Raw genomic sequence first — 27,944 nt, 5'->3', positions numbered from 1 at the left:
CGCCGCGATTCATCGGTCTGTTCTGTTTCAGGTTTGTCTTCAGCATTTAATGTGAATAAATCGATATGAAACATTCAAAAGTGCTGCAGAGCTTTACAACTATGTCCCAGATACACGTAAATGTTATTGAAATCATTTTGCGTTGTTTTATGAAGTGCTGATAGTTGTAAATGTTTGTGTAAAGTGCATTTACAGATGTAGTTTTTCATTTCCGTCAGTAAATGTTGAGATTACTGAATTAATGTATTCAGAGTGTCGGTTTAGCAGAAATCTGGTTACATATACATAGTTACATGAACACATTTTCTCGTTATGGTTCATGTGAGGATGTTTCTGGGCTAGTTTTACAATTCGGTGCCTTTTAAGTCCCCAGTTAAGTTTATGGTATTTATAATGTTTAAAACACAATATTAGTAAGGCTTGTTAAAATAATAATTTCATAAAGGTATTTTAGTGTTACTGCTGTGGGCCTAGAAGTTTACCATGTTGTGAGAAGATATATAGGTAAAAAATATAAATGTATTTGTAGGCCAATATATTTATGCCAACAGACACAAAATTATCATAAGGGCTGCATGTTAATAGTAAAAATAAAAATTATTATGTTCAAAATTATCATTACGGTATATAACATTTTTATTATTACACTTAAACAGATTTATTGCACTTTCATGTTAGCCCAAATCAAATAACTATAATAATTAAATGAATGAAAAATCAAGGGTTGCTCCAATACCAACATTTTGGTTTCGGTACGATTCCAGCCCTGGTACCTCTGTATTGATACTAAAATCAATGAATAAAAAGCCTCAGATTTTTTATGAAATTACACAGAAAATGACTTGATTAAAAGAACTACATAAAATTTCACAGATACAAATTATGCATTTTCCATTTTCATTTTTCTGGGTTGCATGCTGGAGTGGTGAGGGCTTAGTGGGCTAAAGCACATAACCGGTAATCAGAAGGTTGCTGGTTCAATCCCCACCATTATGTCCTTGAGCAAGGCACTTAACTCCAGGTTGATCCAGGGGAATTGTCCCTTTAATAAGTGCACTGTAAGTCACTTTGGATAAAAGCATCTGCCAAATGTAAATGTTAAATATTTTACTTAAATGTGTTTGATGATGAAACGGTGTTTAATCAAATTGATACATACAGCTTTAATTAAAAAAAAAAAAAAAAATGATATACACTACAGGTCAAAAGTTTTGAAACACTTAACCAAAATATATTTAAGATCATGAGAAACATTTCAATCTGAAGGTGTATTCTTAAATGTTTGAAATTAGTTTTGTAGACAAAAATATAATTGTGCCACCATATTAATAAAAAAATAAAAATAAAAAATAAAAGTTCTTGAAATTCATGACTTAGACCAAATAATAAAGAAAAGCAGCCAATAAGTGCCCAACATAGATGGAAACTCCTTCAATACTGTTTAAAAAGCATCCCAGGGTGAAACCTCAAGAAGTTGGTTGAGAAAATGTCAAGAGCAAATTCTAGGCAAAGGGTGACTACTTTGAAGATGCTAAAATATAACACAGTTTTTATTTATTTTGGATTTTGTTTAGTCACAACATAATTCCCATAGTTCCATTTATTTTATTCCATAGTTTTGATGACTTTACTATTATTCTAAAATGTGAAGAAGAATTATAATAAAGATAAGTGTTTCAAAACTTTGAAAGAGCCATAGAACAAACTAATAATTTACTATATTCAAAAAACAAAGTTTTTCAATAAAATAAAATATTATATTATGCCCATAGTGTTACACCTGCGGCACCTGCTACCTCTCCTATACGCCGCCAGAGGTCGCCATCCCCTGCGTATTAACTTCTCACAAACTCACATTTCTCCATCTTGGCGTATAGTTGATGTAGAATGAGGCGGTTGAGCACCACTCTGACGTGTTGAACGTGCTCATCAAGGGAAGAAGAGTATATCAGAATGTCATCAATATAGACTATAACCCATTTACCAATAATATCGCGAAATAAGTCATTCACAAAGGCTTGGAAGACAGATGGACTGTTGGAAAGTCCGAAAGGCATTACCTGGTATTCGTAGTGGCCAGTGTGTGTTGAAAAGGCTGTCTTCCATTCATCCCCCTCCCGGATGTGGATTAAATTGTAGGCATTACGAAGATCCAGTTTGGTGTAAATCTTGGCATCTCGTAATTGCTCTAATGCTGCGGGTACCAGAAGGATGGGATAGCGATACTTGATGGTGACTGTGTTCAGGCCTCGGTAGTCAATGCATGGACGAAGACCCCCGTCCTTCTTACCAACAAAGAAGGAAGCAGCAGAGGCAGGAGAAGTGGATGGTCGAATGAATCCTTTTTCCAAAGATTCCGAAATGTACTCCATAGCTTTAGTTTCTGGCTCAGATAAGGGGTATATCCGTCCGCGTGGAGGAGAGGAGCCTGGCAGGAGGTCAATGACACAATCACAGGAATGGTGAGGAGGAAGCTGTGTAGCCTTGGCTTTGCTGAATGCCTCCTGGAGATCCGAATAACAATGTGGTAGGATCGAAATCTCCTTTTCAGGGAGGATAGTCGTGGTGCTTACAGGAGGGAGAGAGATGGGTTCAGGAAGTTTGAGGCAAGAATGGAAACAGGAAGCACTCCAACGAGTGATTTGTCCATCTCTCCAGGAGATCTCAGGGTTGTGAAGTCTCAGCCATGGCAGGCCAAGAACAATCTGATTCTTAGGAGAGTGAGTAACTAGGAACTGAATTTCCTCATGATGAAAGAGTCCAACTTGAAGATGAATGGGTTGGGTGATTTGTTGAATCTTGCCAGAGCCCAGGGTCTGTTACACCTGTGGCGCCTGCTACCTCTCCTGTATGCCGCCAGAGGTCGCCATCCCCTGAGTATAAACTTCTCATGAACTACATTTCCCATAATCCTCCGCTCAGACTGATTACTCTTCAATCTGGTTCACATTTACTCTGGTTATTTAAGTTCCGTTTTCTCGCATTCAGTGCGAAGTCTTGTTTGCCTTGTCAACATTTCTGAGCGTTATTTACCTATCCTCTTTTCCCTGTGTTTTGACTCCTGCCTGTTCCTCGTATTCCCCAGCCTGCTTGTGAGTTTTGTGGATGTATTGCCTGTTTATTTGATTACCCCTCTGCCTATCGGATTTACTTAGTTTGCCTTTCTGGACCATCTGCCTGCGTACCGAACACTTGCCTGCCTTTTTGTTTACTTTTGCCTGCCTTTTGTTTTTCCTTATTTTGCTACTTAGTTTTACTATTTATTTTGTTAATAAAACTGCACATGGATATTAACACACCTGCCTCGGCATCCTGGCGGCGTACAGGAGAGGTAGCAGGCGCTGCAGGTGTAACACAAAGACTGCTCAAAAACACAAAAACAAACAAATATGCAACAATTAATAGGTAACATGTCGCAATATGGAATTGAGCATGCGTGTTTTTGTGAGTCTCCATAAAATTACTTAATTTTACAATTGTTCATTAAAAAGTTCCCTTTTGGCTGGGCGATATGTAAAAAAATATTTTAACGATAATCGCCTTAAAAAATTTTGCGATATCCGATTATATCGTCAACCCCCCAGCCAAGGGTCAGTGAATATTTTTTCCTTTAATGATTTTACATTAAAAATTAAATACATTTATTGAAACAAGAAAAACTTCAAAGATATTTCTAAATTCAAATTGCACTTTAAACTAAACGAAAAAAGCAATTAAAATAACTAAGTAATCAAAAAATCTTATATATAACCACCTCCCCAAATCCAAACATTTCCATCGACCCCATTTTCCATCATGCAAGCATCCGTCAATGACAACAGATGGAAAAATTACTAATAGTCTACAAATTAAAAAATAAAGACAATTATAAATGTAAAGATAATAATAATAATCATAAAAAATAAGCCTAATAAATTCCCATGTGTACCCAAAAAATGCTGCCAATTGTGTGTTCTTATCAGATGTGTTTGTATTGTGCTTTGGTAATACAGTTAATGCTGCCTAAAGAAAATAAAATAAAACTAAATTTTAGGTTCAAGGTGTTTTGTATTATTTTACTATTTAATCACTTTCGTCTTTGTTTAACACACACATACACATTACTAAACCTGCAGTTGTTCACAATGCATAAGAGCGAACTGCTCGGTGGAAATAAAGCAAAACTCACTGCACCTCCTGAGATGATTGGAGATCATTTGCAACATTCTCATAGATGACATTATACTTGCAAACAGTTTTCAGACCAATGAAATAGAGAAAAAGGAGTGATAACTCTGTATATGCATGTGTTCCACAAGACAGGGTCCCGCTGCACGCCTCTGAACAAACAGCAAATCCGACACAAGCAATGACGGCTTTTCTTTTGTCTGTTCTTATATGATAAAATATAATAAAGTTTCTTCAAGCAAGTGTCTTTGTGACTAACAGCATTTCTAGTCATGAGTCACTCCGAGACGTCTTACAGGTCACCCGCCTGTTGCGGGTAGATGAGCAAAATTACTCGCGCATGAAATACCTGCATTTGAACGAGGAGCTTGCAAACTGGATTGAGCCTTGTCGCATTTGGAGTGTGGCGGGTGCTTTTTCACACCCTGGGCGCACATAAAATAACGAACTTTCACTGCGCAAATATATCAAATCAGATGCGCATCGTGCCTTTCCTTTCATCTTTTCTTCAAAATATAATCACACATGTTGCGTCAAATGTCTTTGTGTCTAATTTCTTGTCATATATCACTAAGAGAAGTCTTACAGGTCACCCTCCACAGTGGCTGGTACATTATAGGAAAAATCCGCATTTGTCAGGGGTAAATTTCAAACCTTGTTCACCAGGAGTAGGCTGTATGACAAATTTGGGAGAAAGGAAATCAGTGTCATTGGGTTCAAGATTTGCAATCGCACCCACACTTTCTGTAGGAAAATTATCTCTAGAAAGTTTTTAACGATTATGTGCTGGTGAATGGTGAGACACCTGGCGAGCCACTTGATTTTTTAACAAAGAGCCACCTGTGGCTCACGAGCCATAGGTTTCCGATGCCTGCTCTTAAACACACTGCATGAAAATTAAGCACCAGTAGTGTGCGTTGCGTGTGTGAAGCAGATGACAGATCAGAGCAGCACCTCTTGTTCATTCTGTAGCATGCAGTGCATGTGACTGTATAATATTTAGTTAAATTACATCCTTCTGCTGTTGAATGATCACACTTGGCCATATCCAGAGGTTTTTTATTTTATTTTCAAATTGTCAATTTAATCTCAAAACTCTCACATCTCATATCATTTTGCTAATTACAGCATACTGTAATATGATACCGAAATTAGCAACAAGGTGAAATCGTACCATTTTTATTTTTTTGTAACGCAATACTTTGTTAGTACCGGTAAACCGCGTAACCCTGTTAGTATATTATTGTAAAATAATATTTTCTAATAATAATATTAATTATTGTTAACATATAAATGATTAATCTTTTTTCTGGAATAATTTTATAACTTTGCTATGCAGTCTCGAACCTTTATTTTGGCCAAAAAGAATTGGTATGCGTTGAATTGAATCACGATATGACCTTGTGCGATTATTAAATGGCAGATGGCTGTGATTTAATTAAATTAATAAATAGTATGCTCGTTTTGCTCACTTCTAGTGGTCTAAAGGCCTGTTTATACCAAATCTGTGATGATTGTGCGAGAGGAACCTCTGACGAAAGGTGCAACAAAAACTATTTCACTGCTTTACAGTAGGTGGTGCTCTTGGTGTTCTACAAACATTATCCAGTATCCTTGCCCGCACCTTCAGCTGTGCATTCATAATTTGGCATAACTGTTTCATTATGTTCTTTCCATGGTGTTTATGCATTTTGAGGAGTACAGTATATAAACTTTGTTTTTTATGCGAGTGATATGCGTAAAGAGCACTGTTGGATGTTTGTTTGAAGATATATTTTGCTACGAGTATTTTCGAAACGGACTCCCGAAGCCAACTTCTCTTTTTATAATGCCTGTCTAATATAACAAGGTACAGTAATATAAATACATGTGGAATAATATACGTTAAGAATAACAGGAATATTATAAAATATGATGCAGAATATAAAAAATATAAGATAACAATGGCTCATGGTCTTTTCGTTATTTAAATTATTGCAAGACTTTGTTATATTATGCTTGCAATAAAAACAGCAGTGTGGTTCTACAATTTGTTTGTCTACAGTAAAATATTGCATGTAAATAATCTTTTTATGGGATTTTACTACGAGTTTAGTGCAAACGAATTTCCGAACCTCGCTGCTATTTTTAATGCCATTGAGAATATAACAGGCACAGTGATATAACCTACATATTAAATAATGCATATTTAGACAAAACACAATAAGCATAATTTCAAAAACAGACCGGGTTTATGTTTCCAGTACAAAGGGTTAATGAACTGCAACTATTTATTTTTAAGCATAACATTTTTGGGGGTGTATCAGCTGCACGTCCAATGCCAGTGTTTGCCAGTTGATTAGCACCACAGTTAGCTTTGGATTGAGCAGTGCAGCTACTCTGCAAAAATTACAAAAAGCTCTCATCTCATTGGTGAGTTAGTTTTCATCGCAGTCCGAAGAAGAAAAGCAAATCTGACCACTCTGTAAAAAAAAAAAAAAAAAAAAAAAAACCTGCGACTGTAATACAGAACTAAAGTTATTAATAACATTCATTGATTATTAGATAAATACATACATGTGATAACTGAATATTTGAATAATTTCTGTGTGCAGTCTTCTGACTTAATAATATCACCTCAGTGAATTAGTGAAGACAGAAATCACTTAGCATTTTAATGGCGAAAAAAAAAAACATATCAACTATATTTGCTATGTTTTATTATGTTAATTTTAATCACATTTTGATATGTCTAAAAGTAAAACACTACAGCCAGTGTGAAATAAAACACTGCAGGAATGAAATGAAGCTGTAAACTGGCGTCTCTCTCTGTCTCTCTCTCTCTCCCCTGGTGCATCATGCTGCCTTCAAGTGCACCTAGGAAGCTCCTTCCTCCAAGTCGGGCATGTGGGAAACAAAGTACTGAAGAAACCAAACTTAAACAATTACACAACGAACGACGGCAAAAGCTCTTTTTCTGTTGTACTAGTGAATAAACCTGCATCACTTATAAACAACAGCATGATTTATAAACGCATGGTATCTAACATGTTATTAATTAATTTGCTTAAAACAAACTGCAAAGGGTGAGTCATTAGTTGACTGTCATTTATAACAAATTTATATTATTGAAATAAATTAAAAAAGTAAAAATAATTTTGCATTATTGCTTCCTATCATCTTTCATGTTGATACGCCCCTTCCAACGTCCAACTCGGAAACTTGTGTATCATCTAGAATTCTGAGTTTCCCACTTGTTAATAGGACTTAGCGGGTCATTTGTAATTATGATATTTCCCAGTCCACTTAAAGGCACATCAGTCCTCCCCGCATTGGATTATGGGGAAGATAGCGTCGGTGAGTGTACACTCGAAATCAGAGTGCATTTTGGGTAAGGATGAGTGAAAAAGTGCACGTTAATATTAATGCATTTGGTCATTTGGTAACAGTTCTCTGTAGTCCTATGAAGAAGAATGAGAGCTATATTGAGTAAAATAGCACTATATATCGCAGTTATGTATCACAATACACCAAAAATAAAGAACCACAATAATATCATATCGTGACCTAGATATCGATATAATATCTTGTTGCCAGTTATCTTGTAACTCCCTCTCCTATTAGCTAGGATGTATCCTTCACAGACCATGTAGTAGCTAATTGTACCCACTGAATGTCAACCCTGAGCCTAAATCACAGCCTTTTGTGATATAATATTTGCACAAGGCCATATTTTCCAACAATCTCCGAAGGACTTAATGTTTCTTTTTTATCAGTTATGCATGCCCTGATAAGTGTCTGTGGCTGACTGACTGACTGTAGCCTTATACCCATGAGAATTAAAGAAGCTGTGAAATCTTTTATCATTTTACTTCCTTTATTTTTCTTCTTTTTGTCTGTTTTTGTTACTTTTATTTATTTATGATTCTTAATTTCTTCAACATGCGGTAATGAGGGGGCTATCAAAATATATTTTGAAATGCCTGAAAAAACCTTCGGATTGTCGGGGGACGATTTGTCGGACCCGATGTGAATAACGCCATAGGATTGCACTGTTCCCATTCAAAAGCTCGCTCGGAATGAACAATCGCACTGAAAACAATGACTTGGTTCAAACAGAACTTGATGGTATAAAATGTTCATGGTACAATAACTTTAACAAAAAATAGCACATAGCACCCACATGCGACTGTGATACAGTACTAAAGTTATTAATAATAACATTCATTGATTATTAGATGAATACGTACATGTGATAACTGAATATTTGAATAATTTCTGTGTGCAGTCTTCTGACTTAAAAGAGCCTGTGAAGTCTTTTATAATTTTACTTCCTTTATTTTTCTTCTTTTTGTCTGTTTTTGTTACTTTTATTTATTTATGATTCTTAATTTCTTCAACATGTGGTAATGAGGGGGCTATCAAAGTATATTTTGAAATGCATGTATAAAAAATACAGTTAATCAGTAAAGGATAAAATTAAGTAAATGTCAGGATAAATAAAGACATGTAAAGAGTAATGCAGAAAGCTTAAAGGTGTTATTATAGAATTTTTTTAATTCTGACATTTATTTTTAATGTTGACAGGTCTGGTCATCGTTACCACCCATTGATTGTGAATCCACTCCCAAAGCAGTTCACCAAGAAATGTTCTGAATATTCCTGTAATCTTTGAACTGAAGAAGAGTTTCCAGAAGAGCAGGACAAACTTAAAGTGTGTCAACAATTTCGGACATACTACTGCAAAGATGGATTTTATTAAAGAGGAGAGAGAGGACATGGGTTATCCAGAACCACACAGAGTGAAAGATGAAGAAACTGAGGAACAAATAGGTTTGTGTCCATTATTAATTTTTTTTTTAAACTGTTGACTACTGAGGAGTGATTTGAGTGTCTCAGACCCCATTTACACCTGGTATTAAGATGTGTGTCATGGGATCTGATAACAAGAGGTCAGCGGTAAAAAAAGGTGGAAAATGGGTCACATGTGGATCACAAAAAGTACATACGCATGTAGTCAAAACGCATGTGACCACATTACTTTTGAAGTGCAAACGCTAATCCGCCCAGAGGTGAAGTACCACCGACTTACTTGCCAATTTTTGGCAAAAACAGCACCAAAGCGTTCAATTTTTGTGACTTTGTTGACAACTTCAGTGGTTAAATCCATATCTTCAGAAGAAATATAATAGATGTGGGTGAGAAACAGATAAATATTTAAGTCCTTTTTTACTATAAATTCTCCTCCCTGCCCAGTAGGGGGCGATATGCACAAAGAATGTGAATCACCAAAAACAAAAGGAGGAGAGAAGAGCAGTAGGGAGGGCTGTTTGGAAGAGAGATTTATAGTATAAAAGGACTTAAATATTGATTTGTTTCTCACTAACACCTATCACATCGCTTTTCATTTTTAGGTAAACTATTCCTTTAAGTAATACTGCATAGCATTAAAGTAGCTATGGGTTACAGATGGATTCACCAGACAAATTCTACACTTTGATTTACAAAAAAGGGCATTGATACAATTGACTACACAAGCTTTTTTCATTATTAGTCACAGTTGGTTGCTGTTTGGTTAAAAATTCCATATTTGTACATCTTGGAACTCTGTTTGCCTTGGCATATGTTTTTGAACAATGCCAAATAGGAATGCCTCAAAACTTTTAGAAACTGAACATTTTTGCAATTGCAATTTTTGCTTTTTGTCCAAAAGAGAAAGAACACACTGGTTTAATTACTGTACATGAAATGTAAATGCAGGCTGATGTAAAAACCACGCTGCAGTAAAAATTCTAATTCAGAATTTGTGTTGCTTAGTTGCACATTAAAGTCTCTATGTGTAGTGATGAAGTGATCACTTTCTTGGCTAATAGCATATAACAAACAACAGTAATCTCTAGCTAATTTTTGACCCATGCTCTACATCAGTGGTGTTAAGCACACGGGCCGAGAAGAAGTCTAAAATGTGTGTCAAAGTAACATTCGGATATTCATCGAATTTAAAATAAAAATCCACATTTTGAATGCAAAAATTGACAATGACTAGCACTGACAATGTCTTAGTGGTATGGGTGCACTGATCGTTCAGCCACTGATCAAAATTGGCCGATCTGCGTCTTAAATCTGTGATCGGACGATCATGCCTAGATTCAGGGCGGATCTTTTTTTGCAGCAGAATGCAGGGAGTCACACATATACTCACCGACCACTGTATTAGGTACACCTGTATACCTACTTATTAATGCGATTACCTAATCAGCCAATCGTGTGGCAGCAGTGCAGTGCATAAAATCATGCAGATACGGGTCAGGAGCTTCAGTTAACGTTCACATCAACCGTCCACTGACATGGTTCAGGTTCCTGGGCTGGTGCAAATTCTGTTCCGTGCTTTTCCACTGCAGAAAGGCTGTTCTGGGGCCAAAAATTGGTTCTGCACCACACCCAAAAGCTTGCTGGTCTCTACGCAGGAACCAGTTTCATCAGGGGGAGGAGGGCAGATAATGTTTCGTCACCAGGTAAAGTTTTCCCAAACAACAACAGTAGCTAACATCTGCAGCAAGGAGTACTTCTTCGCACTAAAACAACAATAAAAAAAAAAAAATTGATCAGACATCAAAATTATCAGACGAAACAAGCACTCTACTTGTGATATGGTCTTTACTATATTAGAGAGATTGCAAAGGATAAAAATAGTCTATGAGAAGATACAGCATGAAATGATGCATGACAGTTTCAATCGGACAATTGGCCAAATCATAAACAAATTGAAAAAAGCCTAAGGGAGTACAGGGACCATAAGAAGGACTTAAGCAAAAGCAACAGTGGACGGAGCAACAATGACTTGGACTCGGATACCGACCAGCCTGCTATCTAACCGAGGCATTGAATTCAGTCAGTCACGCTCGAGATAAACACTGAATTGCTGGTGTCCTCTGTAGCTGATCAAAGTAAATTATAATATTTGCCAACTTTGTTAGCTTTCCTTACACTGTTGTCATCTTATTTTGTGTATTGTTTTGGGCCGTAAAGGGATTTTTGACCAGCTACTTGCTAAGTTCGGAAGATTGCATCCATCTGCTTTTTTTTTAATTATTATTTATTTATTTTCTCCCCAATTTGGAATTCCCAATGCACTCTAAGTCCTCATGGTGGCATAGTGACTCACCTCAATCCAGGTGGTGGAGGACGAATCTCAGTTGCCTCTGTGTCTGAGACCATCAATCCATGCATCTTATCACATGGCTTGTTGAGCGCATTACCGTGGAGACATAGCACATGTGGAGGCTTTGCGCAATTCTCTGCAGCATCCATGCAAACTCACCACACGCCCCACCGAGAGCGAACTACATTGTAGTGACCACGAGCTGGTTACCCCATGTGACTTTACCCTCCCTAGCAACCAGGGCAATTTGGTTGCTTAGGAGACCAAGCTGGAGTCACTCAGCACGCCCTGGATTCGAGCTCTTGACTCCAGGGGTGGAAGTCAGCGTCTTTACTCACTGAGCTACCCAGGCCCCCTGATTGCATCCATCTGTTAAGTAAACCGGTGGTATTCTCAATCAAGATGTAAATCATGATATTATATGCTATGGCAAAACATTTTAATATAACCATCTGCTACACCAATGTTTATAACGATTCTACTGTTACAGTTTGTAGAACTTAGCAAGTTAAGCCATAGTTCATAAAAAATAATGACATTTCATTACCTGTCGTCTTTAGTGTAGATGCTGGATTGCATCACTCCTTATGTTTAAATATGACCTCAAAAACAAGAATAAAAGTTAGATACAAACACTGTGACGTGCCATGTTTGTTTGTGTGCAGGTGAGGTAGTCACGTGAAACTACCACATAGCCCATTATTTTATTGTTCGGTTCTCAAGTCAGTGGAAAAACGTGGCTGGTTTATGATAGGCAGTGAGCAGCAGCTCCGCAGACGGAAACATCTTGTTGATGAGATAGGTCAACGGAGAATGCCCAAACTGGGTCGAGCTGACAGAAAGGCTATGGTAACTCAGATAACACATCTTTACAATTGTAGTGAGCATAATAGCATCTCAGAATGCACAACACATTGAATCTTGAGGTGGATGGGCTACAACAGCAGAAAACCACGTCGGGTTCCACTTCTGTCAGCCAAGAACAGAAAGTGGGAATCTGTCAGCCAAGAACACAAAGTGGAAATCCTGGAGGGACTGAAACCATCAGGTAATCCTTGCGTTGTTGTCCTTCGCACTGGCCATCCACTGTAATGCAGTGTTTTCGCTTACCAGGGTGAAGGTGTGGCCAAGAAGGTAGTACCACATCTCCAGGACTCCAGGCCTCCTTCTCTACTGCGGCATAGATGGTCTTTGCCGGGGTCAGCTTTTGGCTGATGTAGGTTGCTGGCTGTTCTTCTCCATTGATGGTCTGGGACATGACGTTCCAAGTCCCATGTCAGAGGCGTCTGTCTGGAGGGTAAAGGGCAGTGAGAAGTTCGGGGCATGCAGTATGGTGGACAACGTCAGGGTAGCCTTCAGCCGTTTGAAGGCCGCCTCCGCCTCCGCCTCTTGGTTCCACTGCACCTTCTCCGGCTGCCCTTTTCTGGTCAGGTCTGTCAGGGGACAAGCCAAAGTGGAGAAGCCCAGAATAAAACAATGATAATAACCCGCCAACCCCAGAAAGGTACGTACCTGAGTTTTGTTGGTTGGTCGTGGGAAATTTCAGACTGCCACAACCTTATCCTCTTGGGGGAGAATCAGTCTGCGGCTGATGCGGTACCCCAGATAACGTGCCTCTAATAAGCTGAGGTGGTATTTTCGGGGGTTAGCAGTTAGTCCAGCCTGTCGCAATGCTGACAGCACCTAGCAGACACAGGTCAAGTGGTCCTCCCAGCTCTAGATGAGTGGACGACTACATAATCCAGGTAGGCGACAACATAGTTCTAATGGAGGCACAGGATGATATCCATCATGTGTTGGAACATGGCTGGTGCCCCATGCAGTCCAAAGGGAAGGACCCGGTACTGACAGTGTCCCGAGGGGGTGTTAAATACCGTCTTCTCCTTGTCTCTGAGGGAGAGCTGGACCTGCCAGTTCACTTTGGTGAGATCCAAGGTGGAGATATAGCAGGCCCTTCCCAACCGTTCGACCAGTTCGTCCGCTCGGGGCATAAGGTAGCTGTCGAACTGGGGAACCTCATTTACCTTTCAGAAATCAAAACAAAACTGAAGGTTGCTGTCGGGCTTCGGGACCATGATGATCGGGCTGGACCATGGGCTTCTAGAGGGCTCGATGCCTCCTAGCTTGAGCATCCTCTTTAATTCATCCTCTTTGGCCTGTCAGTGAGACCCAGGGGCACGGTAGGGCTGCTGCCGTAAGACAACTCCTGGTGGGGTTCGTACGTCATGGGTTATTGTGGTGGTCTGCTGTGGAGATCAGAGAATACATTCCTGGTTGGCACAGCCGGTAATTGACGGGTCCCACTCGCTCCACCACCATATAGGGCTCCTGCCAGGTTGCAAGAAATTTAGAAGAAGCATTGAGGACCAAGACAAGGACTCAGGAACCTGGATGGAACTCACGTGGCTGCGCCGACCAATCGTAAAGTCGTTGTTGGGCACGCTGGGACACGACAAGGTGTTCTCGGACAAGAGGCATTACTTTTTCTATCCGCTCTTTCATGCCCCACATGTGTTCAGTGACAGAGGGATGTGGGGAAGGCTGTTGCTCCCATGCCTCCCGGGCAATTTGTAGTAGGCCCCGGGGTTGTTGGCTGAAGAGGAGTTCAAAGGGTTTGAATCCCATGGAGGCCTGGGGTACTTTTCAAATACCAAAGAGCACATACGGGAGCATGAGGTCCCAGTTGCACCCATCCTCAGCCACCACCCATTTCAGCATCCTTTTCAGGGTTTGATTAAACCGTTCCACCAGGCCATCAGTCTGGGGATGGTAGAATGTGGTTTGAAGTTGTTTAACTTTGAGTAATTGGCACAGATCGGCCATAAGCCGGGAGTTCCGTGGTCCATCAGAATCTCAGATGGAATCTCCACATGGCTGAACTCCATGAAGATCTCCTTCGCAATAGCAGACGATGTCGCCCAGTGGAGTTGGATGGCCTCGGGGTATCTGGTGGCATAGTCCACTATCATGAAGATATGTTCAAGACCCGAGGTGGACTTAGGCAGTGGCCCCTTTAGGTCCATGCTGATGCGATTGAACGGCACCTCAATCACTGGAAGCGGCACCAGGGGGGCGTGTGGCGGTGCCCATTCGCTGGCACACTCCACAGGCTTGGCAGTGATGGCGGACTTCAGCGTTTATACCTGGCCAGTGGAATCGATCACAAATGCGCAGGAGGGTGTTCTCTGGACCCAGGTGTCCAGTCATCGGGTGTGAGTATGCCAGGGTGAGCACCAACTCTGTCTTCCCCGTGGGAGGACTAACAACAACTCCTCGCCCTGCCTGGTCGCTACACAGTACAACAAGCCGTATTTCACGACTAAGTGTGGAGAGGGTTGGGGTGTGGGAAGATTGTCTTTCCCTTCAACCACTCTGACCTGCTTCCAACAGTGTTTGAGGTGGTCATCTTCACGTCATTCTCGACTGAGGGAGCCGCCGGTGGTGACCTGTTGGAAGAGTTCAGAGAAGACTTCTAGATTAGCATGTGTAGACTCACCTGCTTTCTCGCACGAGGTAAACCTGGCGACTGCAAGCCTTGGGGTTGGGTGGTTCTCTCCTGCAGGCAAGCTGCTCAGCATTTCAAAGAAGCTGATCCAGCCTGGGCCAATCCCTCTCCAGCAGCAAGGGCACCGGTGGGTTTGTCATCACCCCCACCTCTCTGGTCCAGGTACCTGTGGCGGCGGCAATGGAAGCAGAGTGAGCGGGGACGTACCTGGTGTCTCTGTGGTTGCAGGTGTACCCAGGTGATAGGGAGGAGGGATCGGCCTAGTTTCCCAGTTCCTATCAGGTGGGGCTGGACCAATCTCACACTGCTCCCAGTGTAGAGGATGACCAACACCTTCCTGCCATTGAGCTTCACCTCCTTCTCTGGGGCTGCATTAGGAACACTTCCAGGGGAATTTGTGTCTGTTGGCATGGGCTCGTCTTGTTCAGTCTCCCGGGGAGGCGGTAGGCTTACCGGCTTGTGGGTGCCGTCTGCTGTTCGTCTCTCCCCTGGGGCCCTCTGGGCAAACGGAGCAGCTCTCTCCCCATCTCTCTAGCCAAGGTAGCTTTGGACAGCTCCACCACGTCGACCTCGTCCGCTATCATCTTCGGATTTGCCAGGATGACAGCCCGGCAGAGAGGTCGGGGCAGCACTCTCAGCAGTCAGTTGACGGCGACTCTCTCCACAATGACAGAGGCCGTGGTGTCGTCGGTTAGCAGCCAGAGTCTCACTTGCCAGGACAGCTGGGCAGTTTCAACTTTCAACTTTATTGTCCCCAAAGAGCAATTACTTACGCTACAGTGGCACAAAACATAACATACAATAAAATACTTAGTTGGAGACATAGTAATACATAAATAAAAACAAAAACATTGTAAAACATACTACCTTTTCCTTTGAGAATTAAGCAAGGAAATGGCTGAAGGGACAAATTAAAATTTATATCTGTTTGTCCTTACTAAAGGAACTCTATAAAGCAGGGGTCTTCAACTATTTTCAGGCCAAGGACCCCTTGGAGGGTAGAGAGATGGAGCCAGGACCCCCATTTCATATTGTATAAAATTGAGTGTTGCGTTTTATGCCTATAAAAACCTGGATGATAGGCTACCGTATTATTGTATGTATACTTCATGATGTTTACATTGCAAAGCCATTGAAGTAATCATTAAATGCTGCCCTGCTGAAAAGACCAGTTAAAACCAGCATAAGTTGGTTGGCAGGTTTTAGCTGGTCAGGCTGGTTTTAAAGGGGATTTGAACCCTTTTTTAGCTGGTCAGGCTGGTCTTAGCTGGTCGGATGGTCTTAGCTGGTCAGGGTGGTCTTGGCTGGTCAGGATGATCTTAGCTGGCCTCCCAGCCTGACCAGCTAAAAAGTGTTCAAACCCCCTTTGAAACCAGCTAACTGACCAGCCTGGCTGGGCTGGGCAACCAGCTAAAACTAGCCAACCAGCTTAAGCTGGTTTTAGCTGGTCTTTTCATGGGATGTACAGCAGGGTTCTGCAACATTTTTGACATGAAGTGACATTTTTTCATTTCCCTGATAATCCCTGTGCCAAACCTCCTCCAAAAAGAAAGAAAATACAGACAGATAGATAAATAGACAGACAGACCCTGTCCATGCAGAATAAAACAACTTTTAGAAGGTTACTAAAATTGAGACTTCAACTCATGTGAGTGATCAATTTTATACATATATTTTAAAATGACTGTAGATTTCATTGAGAAAATTTGTAATGACGAAAACACTGACTGAGTGCACCTTGAATTATGTTGATTTGAGAGTCACCGTCTTGTGTTTGGAAGATTAAGGACCGTGTATGCCAGTTTGATAATCTCAGCGGTAACTATTTATTTACACCAGGCAAGTACGCTATTGTTTTGAAAGCAGGCCGTTATCTGCTCAACCGCACAGCGCGACCAATGCAAAGCAGACGCCTTTACTCACACGACCCTCCACTGCAGCACTGCTGAACCTGATGTGTGTCGCGCTTTGAGGGGTTTGCGATGAGCATTGGTCACGTGAAGGGTTTGTCGGGGCTGCGTGCTTCTGCTGACAAGCGCTGTTTAGTCACACTTTAAGATTTGGCATGCAGCTGCGAAGGACTTCAACATGTTGATAATTCATACTCTTGTCTCTCGCTGTCGCTCGTGTGCGAGTGAGTGATTATTACAAATGCCACCAATGGTGGATCAAACAATAACTTGCGGACCCCCTGCACTACCACCACAGACCCCAAGTGTTGACAATTCTTGTTAATGTATTTTTGTGTTTTACTCTTAGTAAAGCAAACCAACAGAGCAAGAAAATGTAAGTATAGACTCAATATAAGCTCTTCAATAAAGAGTCATTAATGATCTATCAGTTTGAAATTTTACCAATTTCCTCAAACAGAAGAGGCGTTGATGACTTTTCTTACACAGCCTCTCTGTATTAATTTCAATAGTGCCCAAATATTTATAGTTGTCTACTAGATCTACTGCTTGACCATTGATTAGGGTATTTACAAGAGTAGGTGGTTGCCACCTAAATCAATACACATGTCCATAGTTTTGGAAACATTCAATGTTAAAAATGCATCATGACACCACTTTAATTTGCTCGTCAGCAAATTTCAAGATATGCTGGTCCTCAGACTGACTGCGTCAGTCATCAGTGTAAAGAATGTAAAGGAGAGGAGAGAGGACACACCCCTGGGGAGAACCAGTAGATGTTACAGTCACACCAGAGAGACAGTCATTCACTCTAACTCTTTGGGTCCTATCAGTGAGAAAGCCCAGTATCCTACCGGCAATATTGGAATCTATGCAAAAACGATCTGTGAGATTCTGAACTAGCAAGTGTGGTTGAATGGTATTAAAAGCTGAAGAGAAGTCAACAAACATCAGTCTAACATGATTTCTACTGCCCTCAAGGTGCTTATATTCAAGGTCAAGCAGAGTTAATGTTGCATCCTGCACTCCCCTTTCTGGTTCTATAAGCAAATTGCAATGGATCAAGGAAATCTTGAATTTTAACCTGTATTTCTTGTTTTATCAATCTCTCAAAAGATTTCATAACTAGAGGTCAAAGCCACAGGTAGATAGTCGTTCATACTTTTAGGTTGCCTATTTTTTAGCAACAGGCACAACAGTGGACTGTTTCCATAATTTGGTGACTCGCTGCTGACAAACTGACAATTTAAAAATGTATGTAAAATAGGACCTAATTGCTCTGCACAGTGAATGATCACAAAGCTTACAGTATTGTCAGGGAGAGTACTTTAACAAATTCTAAAGAACCTAACAATCTACCTTCTTGTTTCTCCCGCCAGCGTTTATATCCCCATTCTGATAATTGCAGGATTGCCATCAACTGCGAGTGCTTATTTCTGGCATGTGCTGTGATTATTGCTGCCAGGGGTGAAGTTTGCTGAGGCACCAGCAACTTACCACACATATTGTATATGTTCTTCAGAGTATAAATGCTACAATTAATCCAGCTTTTGGAAACAAACAGCTTATTCCCTGTACAAAGGTTACTATTATGTCAGAGGGGTGTGGAATCACTATACAGAATGGTCCTCCCATGATCTTTTCAGCCTCTTTCCAGGTCTTAATTGAATGTACAATGATTGGTACACAATTTGTAATAATTTTCTTAGAAATACTTCAGAAAAAAGTCCTGAATGTGCAAAGGGTAAGTTAAATTAGCTTCTAAAACACGCCACAAAATGGGGGAATCAGCATTAACCCAAATCCTAGATCTTATTTGAAATGATAGATGTTAGGACCAGAAATCAGTTGGAGGTAAGCCTCCATGAGATTTCAATTGATGCATGGTTTTAAGGCAAATTCTAGGCCTCTTATTGATGTATATAAATTAAGTTACAATTGGATTAAGCTCTATAAAATAGCCAATAGGAGATGCAAATGGTAACATGACAAAAGAACATTTTATCTTGGACCTATGTTCATTTTAACGGTAAGTGTCCTACCATGGACCAACAGCAGGGACCAACACTGAAGATCACCCAGAAAAGTATGTATGTGTAATGATTTGTTCCAGTTGATTTTATATCTGGACAGCTTACCAAATATATTAAACAGTATTAGGCATTCGGTAAAAGATTCTCTGATGTTCTGTAAATATAACAAAAAGTAATTGTTGTACAGGGATTTTTTTTTTTTTTACATTTAATCATGCAGGTTAAAGGGGCTATTGCAGAGCACTGCCTGACTGCTTGGGTCAGAGGTTCTATAGATAGATTAAAAATCAAATCAAATCACTTTTATTGTCACACAACCATATACACAAGTGCAATAATGTATGAAATTCTTGGGTGCAGTTCCGAGCAACATAGCAGTCGTGACAGTGATGAGACATATACCAATCTACAATAAACATCAAATTTACACAACACAATTTAAAATCTAATATACACATAATTACACACAACACAATATACAAATAATAACATACAATGTACATTATATAATACACACAATATAGAATACACATTATACAATTTAAAAAAATAGTATATATAGTATATATAAAATGTACAGTAGCAGTGAGAGCAGCCCATGGCTCGGGTGGCTCTGGAGTCTCTGATGATCCTCCAAGCTTTTTTCACACACCGCCTGGTGTATATGTCCTGGAGGGAGGGAAGCTCACCTCCGATGATGTGTCTGGCAGTTCGCACCACCATTTGCAGGGCTTTGCGGTTGTGGGCGGTGCTATTGCCGTACCAGGCGGAGATGCAGTTAGTCAGGATGCTCTCTACAGTGCTATGTAGAACCGTGTGAGGATGTGGCAGTTAATTCCAAACTTCCTCAGCCGTCTCCAGAAGAAGAGGTGCTGATGAGCCTTCTTCACAGCGGCCTCAGTGTGGACAGACCATGTGAGTTCCTCAGTGATGTGGACACCCAGGAACTTGAAGCTGCTGACTCTCTCCACTGGTGCTCCATTGATGGTGATGGGGCTGTGTTCTCGTTCTCTTCTCCTGAAGTCCACCACAAGCTCCTTTGTCTTACTGACGTTGAGGGAGAGGTTGTGCTCCTGACACCAGCATGTCAGAGTGTGCACCTCCTCTCTGTAGGCTGTTTCATCATTGTCAGTGATCAGACCTACCACCGTCGTATCATCAGCAAACTTAATGATGGCATTGGAGCTATGTGTTGCCACACAGTCATGTGTGTACAGGGAATACAGGAGTGGGCTAAGAACACAGCCCTGCAGTCTGCTTGACAGGAAGTCCAGGATCCAGCTGCACAGTGAGCTGTTTAAGCCCAGAGCCCGGAGTTTCTCATCAAGCTTGGAGGGCACTATGGTGTTGAATGCTGAGCTGTAGTCTACAAACAGCATTCTCACATAAGTGTTCCTTTTTTCCAGGTGAAAAATAAATAAAAGCGGAGGTCCGCGCATTAAGTGCCACGTGAACATCGCTATTAATCCAAGGTTTCTGGTTCGGGTAGATCCGTATTGTTTTGGACGGAACAACATCCTCTACGCACTTTCTGATGAAACGCTATCAGCGTTAACCTCGACGTCGTCATCAGAGGTGGACCGGAACATCTCCCAGTCTGCATGATCAAAACAGTCTTGTAGCATAGATTCTGATTGGTCCGACCAACACTGGATCGTTCTGAGGGTGGGTGCTTCCTGTTTCAGTTTCTGCCTGTAAGCAGGCAGAAGCGGAATGGAAGAGTGGTCCGATTTGCCAAATGGTGGGCAGGGGAGGGATTTGTAGCCATCCCGGAAGGGAGAGTAGCAAAGGTCCAAAACCTGGTCCCCTCGTGTAAAATTGGCTTTGTTAAAGTCCCCGGTCACAGTGAACGTGGCCTCAGGGTGCGCGGTTTCCTGCTTGCTTATAATCCCATACAGTTCCTTGAGTGCCCGGTCTGTGTCAGCTTGTGGCGGGATGTACACAGCAGCGATAACGACCGCTGTGAATTCCCTCGGTAGCCAGAATGGTCGACACAGAAGCATGAGAAATTCCAGATCAGGAGATCAGAAAGACTTGATAGAATGTACGTTCCTCTGATCACACCAGGATTTGTTGATCATAAAACATACACCACCACCTCTGCTTTTACCCGAGAGGTCTTTCACTCTGTCCTCTCGGTGCACGGAGAACCCTGCGGGTTCGATGGCTGAGTCTGGAATCTCCGCAGACATCCAAGTTTCTGTAAGGCAGATAATGCAGCAGTCTCTCATTGGAAAGAGATCCGCGCTCTCAGCTCGCAGAGCTTGTTGTCCAGAGACTGAACATTTGCCAGTAGAATATTGGGTAGCGGGGGTTGATTTGCGCGACGTTTTACTCTGATGAGAACGCCGGCTCTGTTTCCCCTTTTCCTTCTGCGTTTTCGTGGCCGGGTAGCCCAGACAAAGGGCTCTGCTGGCGTGTTTGTAAACGGGGTCGGCATTGAGGAATTTGCAGTCCAGTTTACGGTGTGTAATTGCAGAACCAATGTCCAAAAGTGTTTGTCTGTCATAGACAGTAAGGCAGACAACATCCAAGACAAAAAACATAAGAATTGTAAACAAAACAAACAAAAAACTACAATGTTGTTTCGGAGCTCGCAACGCAGCAGCCATACTCAGCACCATCTTGAGTCAAAAAGAAGGGGCAACAGTGGGCACCCTACCAATAACAACAACAAGAAAAGTACAGGCAATAAGCAAAGATGTAGAATAAACTGTTCTACTCGTCAGCCACGATGGTGCGTAGTTCCTCTTCAGAGCAGTGGTTTACAATCAGCTAAACTGCAAAATTCATCTAGATAAACAAGGTTTTCTTGTAAATGACTTTTAAAGTTCCATCTGCTTCCATCTGGCCACAGATATAATCTGCCAACATGTTGGACAAATACACTTAAGAACTCATTTGTTCCAGCTGCCATTGGCTTTTTTAATAATTCAATGTGATTTTTTAATTATTATTATTTTTTATGTTGTATTTGTCCATTTTTTTGTGTTGTCTGATTGTTGTGTGTTAACTGCTAACTGTACAACAGATTGTCCCTCGGGGATAATAAAGATATCCTTGATCTTGACCTTGAAGTTGCAGAGTCAGGGAGCAACAGAGCTAAGCCATCATTGCTTGTCGGAGGGTAACGTATTTTCTGCAAAGGTGCCATCCTGTGGAAAAAAAAAACCTCTTTACATCCTGTAGTCCTGTTTAGGATTATAATAGCTGTAGGTATAAATTACTTTTTATAGATATTCTTTTTTGCCATAGGCATCACATAGTGCCTCCCAGCAGGCAACACAACAAACAGGTTATACAGGGGTGAGTTATATGTTTTATACTACACATGTTTTAATTTTGCATACATTTAAACATGTTTTTTTTGTGTGTGTGTTTAGACATCTTTATCCAGATGTATTTAATTGTCTATTTGAAACTATCGACTGTTTCAGCAGGATGCTTATTTATTACTACTTGAGTTAATATTACTTCTTGTTTTGTATTGCTTATCACCAGTTCTTCGTTTTTATTTATATTACACTCCATATCAATGCCATATCATCAGTAGGGCTGCAACAAATGATTATTTTGATAATCGACTAATATAAAGATTTTTAGAACAATTATTCTACTCTTCGGGCAGTTATTGCAACGGTTAATCATTAGCTCTTAATCGACTATTCAGCTTGTGCCTTGACTTAAAAGGTTGTATTAAACATGCTTACTAACAATGAAGAGGACAAAATCATATTCTAAATATACCTCTAAATGACATACACTGAATTAAAGGAGAAAAAATACTTTCTATTAAGTTTAATTCAGTAAAAAATTCACTGCAAACAATAAAAAAATGTATCAAGTGTTTTGTCTTGTTTTCCATTAAATAATAAAATCCTTTTACATACATTTTAGAAGCAACATATATGATATTTATACTTGCTTTCAAAGAATGTATCTTGAATATAAGTGTCTTTGTATATAAGTGGGTTTTTTTTACTTGTTCATACCTCTGCCAGTACAGAAAAGTCAAAATATACTTGTATTCAAGATATATTCTCTGAAAGCAAGTCTAAATATGTTGCTTCTTAGGTAAATGTATCTTGTTTTAAGGAATTTTAGATATTTTAAAATAGTAAAATATTTAATATTATATTCAACATTCTCAGCTAACAAATTATCTTCTGCAGTATACACTGATCAGCCACAACATTAAAACCAACTGTCTAATATTGTGTAGGTCCCCCTCGTGCCACCAAAACAGCGCCAACCCGCATCTCAGAATAGCATTCTGAGATGATATTCTTCTCACTACAATTGTACTGAGCAGTTATCTGAGTTACTGTAGACTTCTGGCCATTCTCTGTTGACCTCTCTCATCAACAAGGCATTTCTCTCCACAGAACTGTTGCTCACTGGATGATTTTTGTTTTTGGCAGCATTCTGAGTAAATTCTAGAGACTGTTGTGTGTGAAAATCCCAAAAGATCAGCAGTTACAGAAATACTCAAACCAGCCTGTCTGGCACCATCAATCATCCATGCGATTATCTAATTAGCCAATCATGTGGCAGCAGTGCAGTGCATAAAATCATGCAGGTACGGATCAGGAACTTCAGTTATTATTCACATCAACCAACATAATGGGGGAAAAAATGTGATCTCAGTGATTTTGACCGTGGCATGATTGTTGGTGCCAGATGGGCTGGTTTGAGTTGCAATGTAAAATGGCTGAAGACTACCCTCTTTCATCTTTTTGTTCACTTCGATCCATCTTTAACTAACAAAAAAACAAACACTCTCTTCATAGATGTAACGTGTGCTGGCTGCTGGCAATGACTATGATGAAGACGATGATGAGAACAACCCAAGTGCAGTTTATTATATAAGTGAAATCCAAAACCCTAACCATAAACGTGATCTAACAAAAACATGAACTTGACATAAACTAGACTTGACTATGGCTTGGCTTGACTTGACAACAAAACAACATTCACATTTAATACTTGAACCCTAAACAACGGAAAACATGAGGCTTAAATACATGGACATGGGGGAACATAAACCAATGAACAAACAGAACCGATAACAAGATAATTAAACAATAAACCAATGAAAACATGACACATGAACATGGAGGGAAAACAGAAATCACATGACAAGGGAAACAGGAACTAAACATTTCAAAATAAAAGACATGAATCAACAAAATACACATGATATATCCCCCCCACTAAGGGGTGGCTCCCGACACCCCAACACATCAACAAAACACGTAAAACATGACATAAATTAAAAGTTCTGTAGGGAGGGGGGTGTCTTGAGGTGTGGGGCGTGGCAGAGTCCGTGGAGGGTGGAGCCATGAGAGGCTCGAGGGGCGGAGCCATGTAAGGCGGAGCCGTGAGAGGCTCGAGGGGCTGAGCCATGGAACTTGGTGCCCGGAGAGTAGCCGAAGACTCGAAAGGCCAGGGTGGAGCCGATGGCAGGGAGGACCAAGGCGGTACTAGAGGCTCGGAGGAGCAAGGCGGAGCTGGGGGATTGGAAGACTGAGGTGGAGCCAGTGGGACTGAGGACCAAGGTGGAGCCATAGGGAAGGAGGTCCCTGGTGGAGCTGACAGATCGGAGGGACGAGGCACAACCAGAGGATCGGAGAGCCAAAGTGCCAGGTGACCAACAGACCAAGGAGAAGCCGGAGGGACGAGGGACAGGTGACCAACAGACCAAGAGCCAGGTGACCAACAGACCAAGGAGGAGCCGGAGGGACGAGGGACCCCGGCAAAGCCGACAGGCTGAAGGACTGCAGCGGAGCTGAGGGAACGCAGAGCTGAGGCAATGTCGAGGGACTGACAGGCCAAGGCGAAGTCCAGGGCTCGGAGGGTCCAGGCGGGGTCGGAGGGCCGAAAGTTCCCCTTGCCTGCTCAGTAGAACGAAGGGTGGGTATGAGGGTGGGAACCATCTCCAGGTCCCACTGCTCAGGTGTGGCTGTGACATGGCATGGAGCAGGCTGAGGCGTTGCTGTGACGTGGCATGGAGCAGGCTGAGGCGTTGCTGTGACTTGGCATGGAGCAAAAGATGGTGCTAGCTCAGCGACCATGACTAGGAATTCTGGATTGGCGGCCATGACGTGGAACTCTGGCTCGGCGGCGGCCATGTCGTGGACCTCTGGCTCGGCGGCAGCCATGTCGTGGACCTCTGGCTCGGCGGCAGCCATGTCGTGGACCTCTGGCTCGGCATCCGCCTCCCCCACAGTGAACGTGGAACCAATGATCTGCAGGGCGAGGTCGATATACTGAGCGAGGGTAAGGATGCCCTTACCGCCTGGCATCAGAATGGAGATTGGCTCACTCAGTCCAAACCGGAAACAGTCTTTGAGTGCAACCTCATTAAAGTCCACCTGGAAGGCCAGATCGCAAAAGTCCTCCACATAGTCCTCCAGGGGACGATTCCCCTGACGTAGGTGCAGAAGCCGAACTGCTGGGTTCATGGTTCAGTCAAGTATTCTGTAACGATGTTGGCTGCTGACAATGATGGCAATGACGAAGATGACGTGAAGATGATGAGAAGAACCCAAGTGCAGTTTATTATATAAGTGAAATCCAAAAACCCTAACCATAAACGTGATCTAACAAAAACATGAACTTGACATAAACTAGACTTGACTATGGCTTGACTTGACTTGACTTGACTTGACAACAAAACAACATTCACATTCAATACTTGACCCCTAAACAATGGAAAACATGAGGCTTAAATACATGGACATGGGGGAACATAAACCAATGAACAAACAGAACTGATAACAAGATAATTAAACAATAAACCAATGAAAACATGACACATGAACATGGAGGGAAAACAGAAATCACATGACAAGGGAAACAGGAACTAAACATTTCAAAATAAAAGACATGAATCAACAAAATACACATGACAATAGAGTTGTGTATCGCCGATTTTCGGAGTTTGTACTTATTTACATGACCTTCTTCCTTATTATTTGAATTTTAATAAAGGATGCATTAAATATATAATGCCGACTCGCCGAGGTGTTCCCTTTAAAGATGCACTGACATGCAAGTTTTGCTTAAGCGGAACAGCAGCTCCGGCTCTGCTTTATTTCACAATGAAAGTGCTTCTGTATTTACTTATTTTGTATTTTTTTTATAATTTCCTCATACTTTGCAATCTACATCACCTTAAGCTGATTGAAAATTTTGGAGTGTATCTGGACTGTGAGCTGTCTTCCTCTCCTCAATCAGGTGCAAGCTGAGGTCGGTGTTCCTCTCGCATGCCATCATTAGAGTTTAATGTGATCTCATGTTATGTTAAATAAGATCAAACGACTATTCAACACAAGTTTTTGTTGACAATTTTTTATTGTTGACGTTGTCAATAACATTGACTAATTGGTTCAGCCCTAATCATCAGAATATTTTTAAAGATTAAAACTGGGGTTACCGATCCTGAATTTATTGGCATAGAGACAAAATAATGCTGGTAATAGGACACAACCCTGAGGGACCAATATATTAACAAGATCTTCGTCTGACATACTGCTGAACTAATTTTCTTTTAATTTCACATTTGTTGCCCTTATTTTTTATTTTATTTTTTTTACCATTTAATATGTTTCTTTTAGGCCTGATGGAAGTGAAAGTGGAAAGTCAAGAACTGAATAAAGTGGAGGAGAAACATTGGTATCAGGAACCTCATACACGCATACCTGAAGAAAAATCATTTAGTTGCTCACAGACTGAAAATAATTCCTCACAACAAACAACTCGACGGACTGGAGCCACAGATTCTTTCACATGTCCTCAGTGTGGAAAGAGTTTTAGACAAAAAGGACACCTTACCAATCACATGAGAATTCACACTGGAGATAAGCCTTTCACCTGTCCTCATTGTGGAAAGAGTTTCTCACAGAAAGAAAACCTTAAAAGGCACATAAGAGTTCACACCAGAGAGAATCCTTTCACATGTCCTCAGTGTGGAAAGAGTTTCATGCTAAATAAAAGCCTTAATGCCCACATGAGAGTTCACACTGAAGAGAGGCCTTTCACATGCCATCATTGTGGAGAGAGATTCAAATATTTAAATAATCTTCAATGGCATCTTTCCTTCCTGCACACTGGAGCAAAGTCATTAAACTGTGATCAATGCGATAAAAGTTTTATCTTGGAATCAGACTTGAACATTCACAAAGACCCCCATTTGTGTTCTTTTTGTGGAGAGAGTTTTTCATGCCCACACCGTTTCAAAGAGCACCAGAAAATTCATAGTAATGTGAAAGCTCATGTGTGCCTTGAGTGTGGCGATGCTTTTTCAAGAGCTGGCAACTTGAAGTTGCACCAAAGAGTCCATATTAAAGAAAAACCTAACAGCTGTTCATAATGTTTATAGAGTTTTACTGATTCAGGAGCCCTGAAAATGAATGGAGTGAATCCATACCACCAGCCTTCATGTGGGAAGAGTTTCACCACACCAAGTACCCAATCAACTCATTAAAAAAAAGTATTGTGGTAAAATGTCTCAGTAAGCTCTTTTTTAGGTTCATCTTCAGGTCCAATGCTTTAAACTGTGTAAATTTCAGGTAAAAATAAAGATAAATGAAATTGCTCTTTTGGTAAAAATTCTAAGAGTTTTTAGGAATGCTTTTCTTTAATGATGGGCAGTAGTAGTAATAGAAATATACTTATAGAAATGTCTATTATTGTAATGTCTCCTTTCAGTTAATTTTTTGTTACATGTTGTTCACTGCTGATGAATTAAGAATTTGAGAATAGAACAAACTTTATTAAAGAGGCTTAACCAATCAACTACTCTTAACATTGTGGATGAAAAAAAAAGTATTTCTATTACATTTTTGCTTTGTAAAAACAAGTCTAACTTGGGCAAGTCTCAAGTCTTTGGTCACAAGTCCAAGTCAAGTCTTAGTTATTTTTCGGCAATAGTTCTTCATCTGCAGCTGGTTAGTTTAATAAATCCTGTATGCTAATTCAATTTTGAAATATTGAAATGGATTACTTCTAGGGATTGCCTTATTTTGTTCAAATTTGTCTAATAAAGTACATTAGGTTTTACATTAATCATGTTTTTTTATACAGCAAACAATCAATAAACTGTTAATATCAAATTTGCATACTTTTTCATAGCTATCTTTGCTTTGTGAATTCAGTGAACCTGCAGACATTGAACAACGACTGCA

At 40.8% G+C, this 27,944-nt stretch overlaps 1 protein-coding gene across 1 annotated transcript; it reads left to right on the top strand.

Moving 5' to 3' along the window:
* LOC127440891 (gastrula zinc finger protein XlCGF8.2DB-like) lies at positions 1 to 27,842 on the top strand. Its single transcript, XM_051697980.1, has 3 exons — positions 1 to 31; positions 8,734 to 8,979; positions 26,376 to 27,842. Exons 2-3 carry the CDS (start codon positions 8,895 to 8,897, stop codon positions 27,128 to 27,130), a joined length of 840 nt encoding a protein of 279 aa, XP_051553940.1. The 5' UTR covers positions 1 to 31; positions 8,734 to 8,894; the 3' UTR covers positions 27,131 to 27,842.
* The last annotated feature ends 102 nt before the right edge of the window (positions 27,843 to 27,944 follow it).

The sequence above is a fragment of the Myxocyprinus asiaticus genome, chromosome 5, assembly GCF_019703515.2.
Source record: "Myxocyprinus asiaticus isolate MX2 ecotype Aquarium Trade chromosome 5, UBuf_Myxa_2, whole genome shotgun sequence".
NCBI lineage: Eukaryota > Metazoa > Chordata > Actinopteri > Cypriniformes > Catostomidae > Myxocyprinus > Myxocyprinus asiaticus.
Note: the sequence above shows the minus strand (reverse complement) of the source record. Positions and strands in the feature narration are given on the sequence as shown.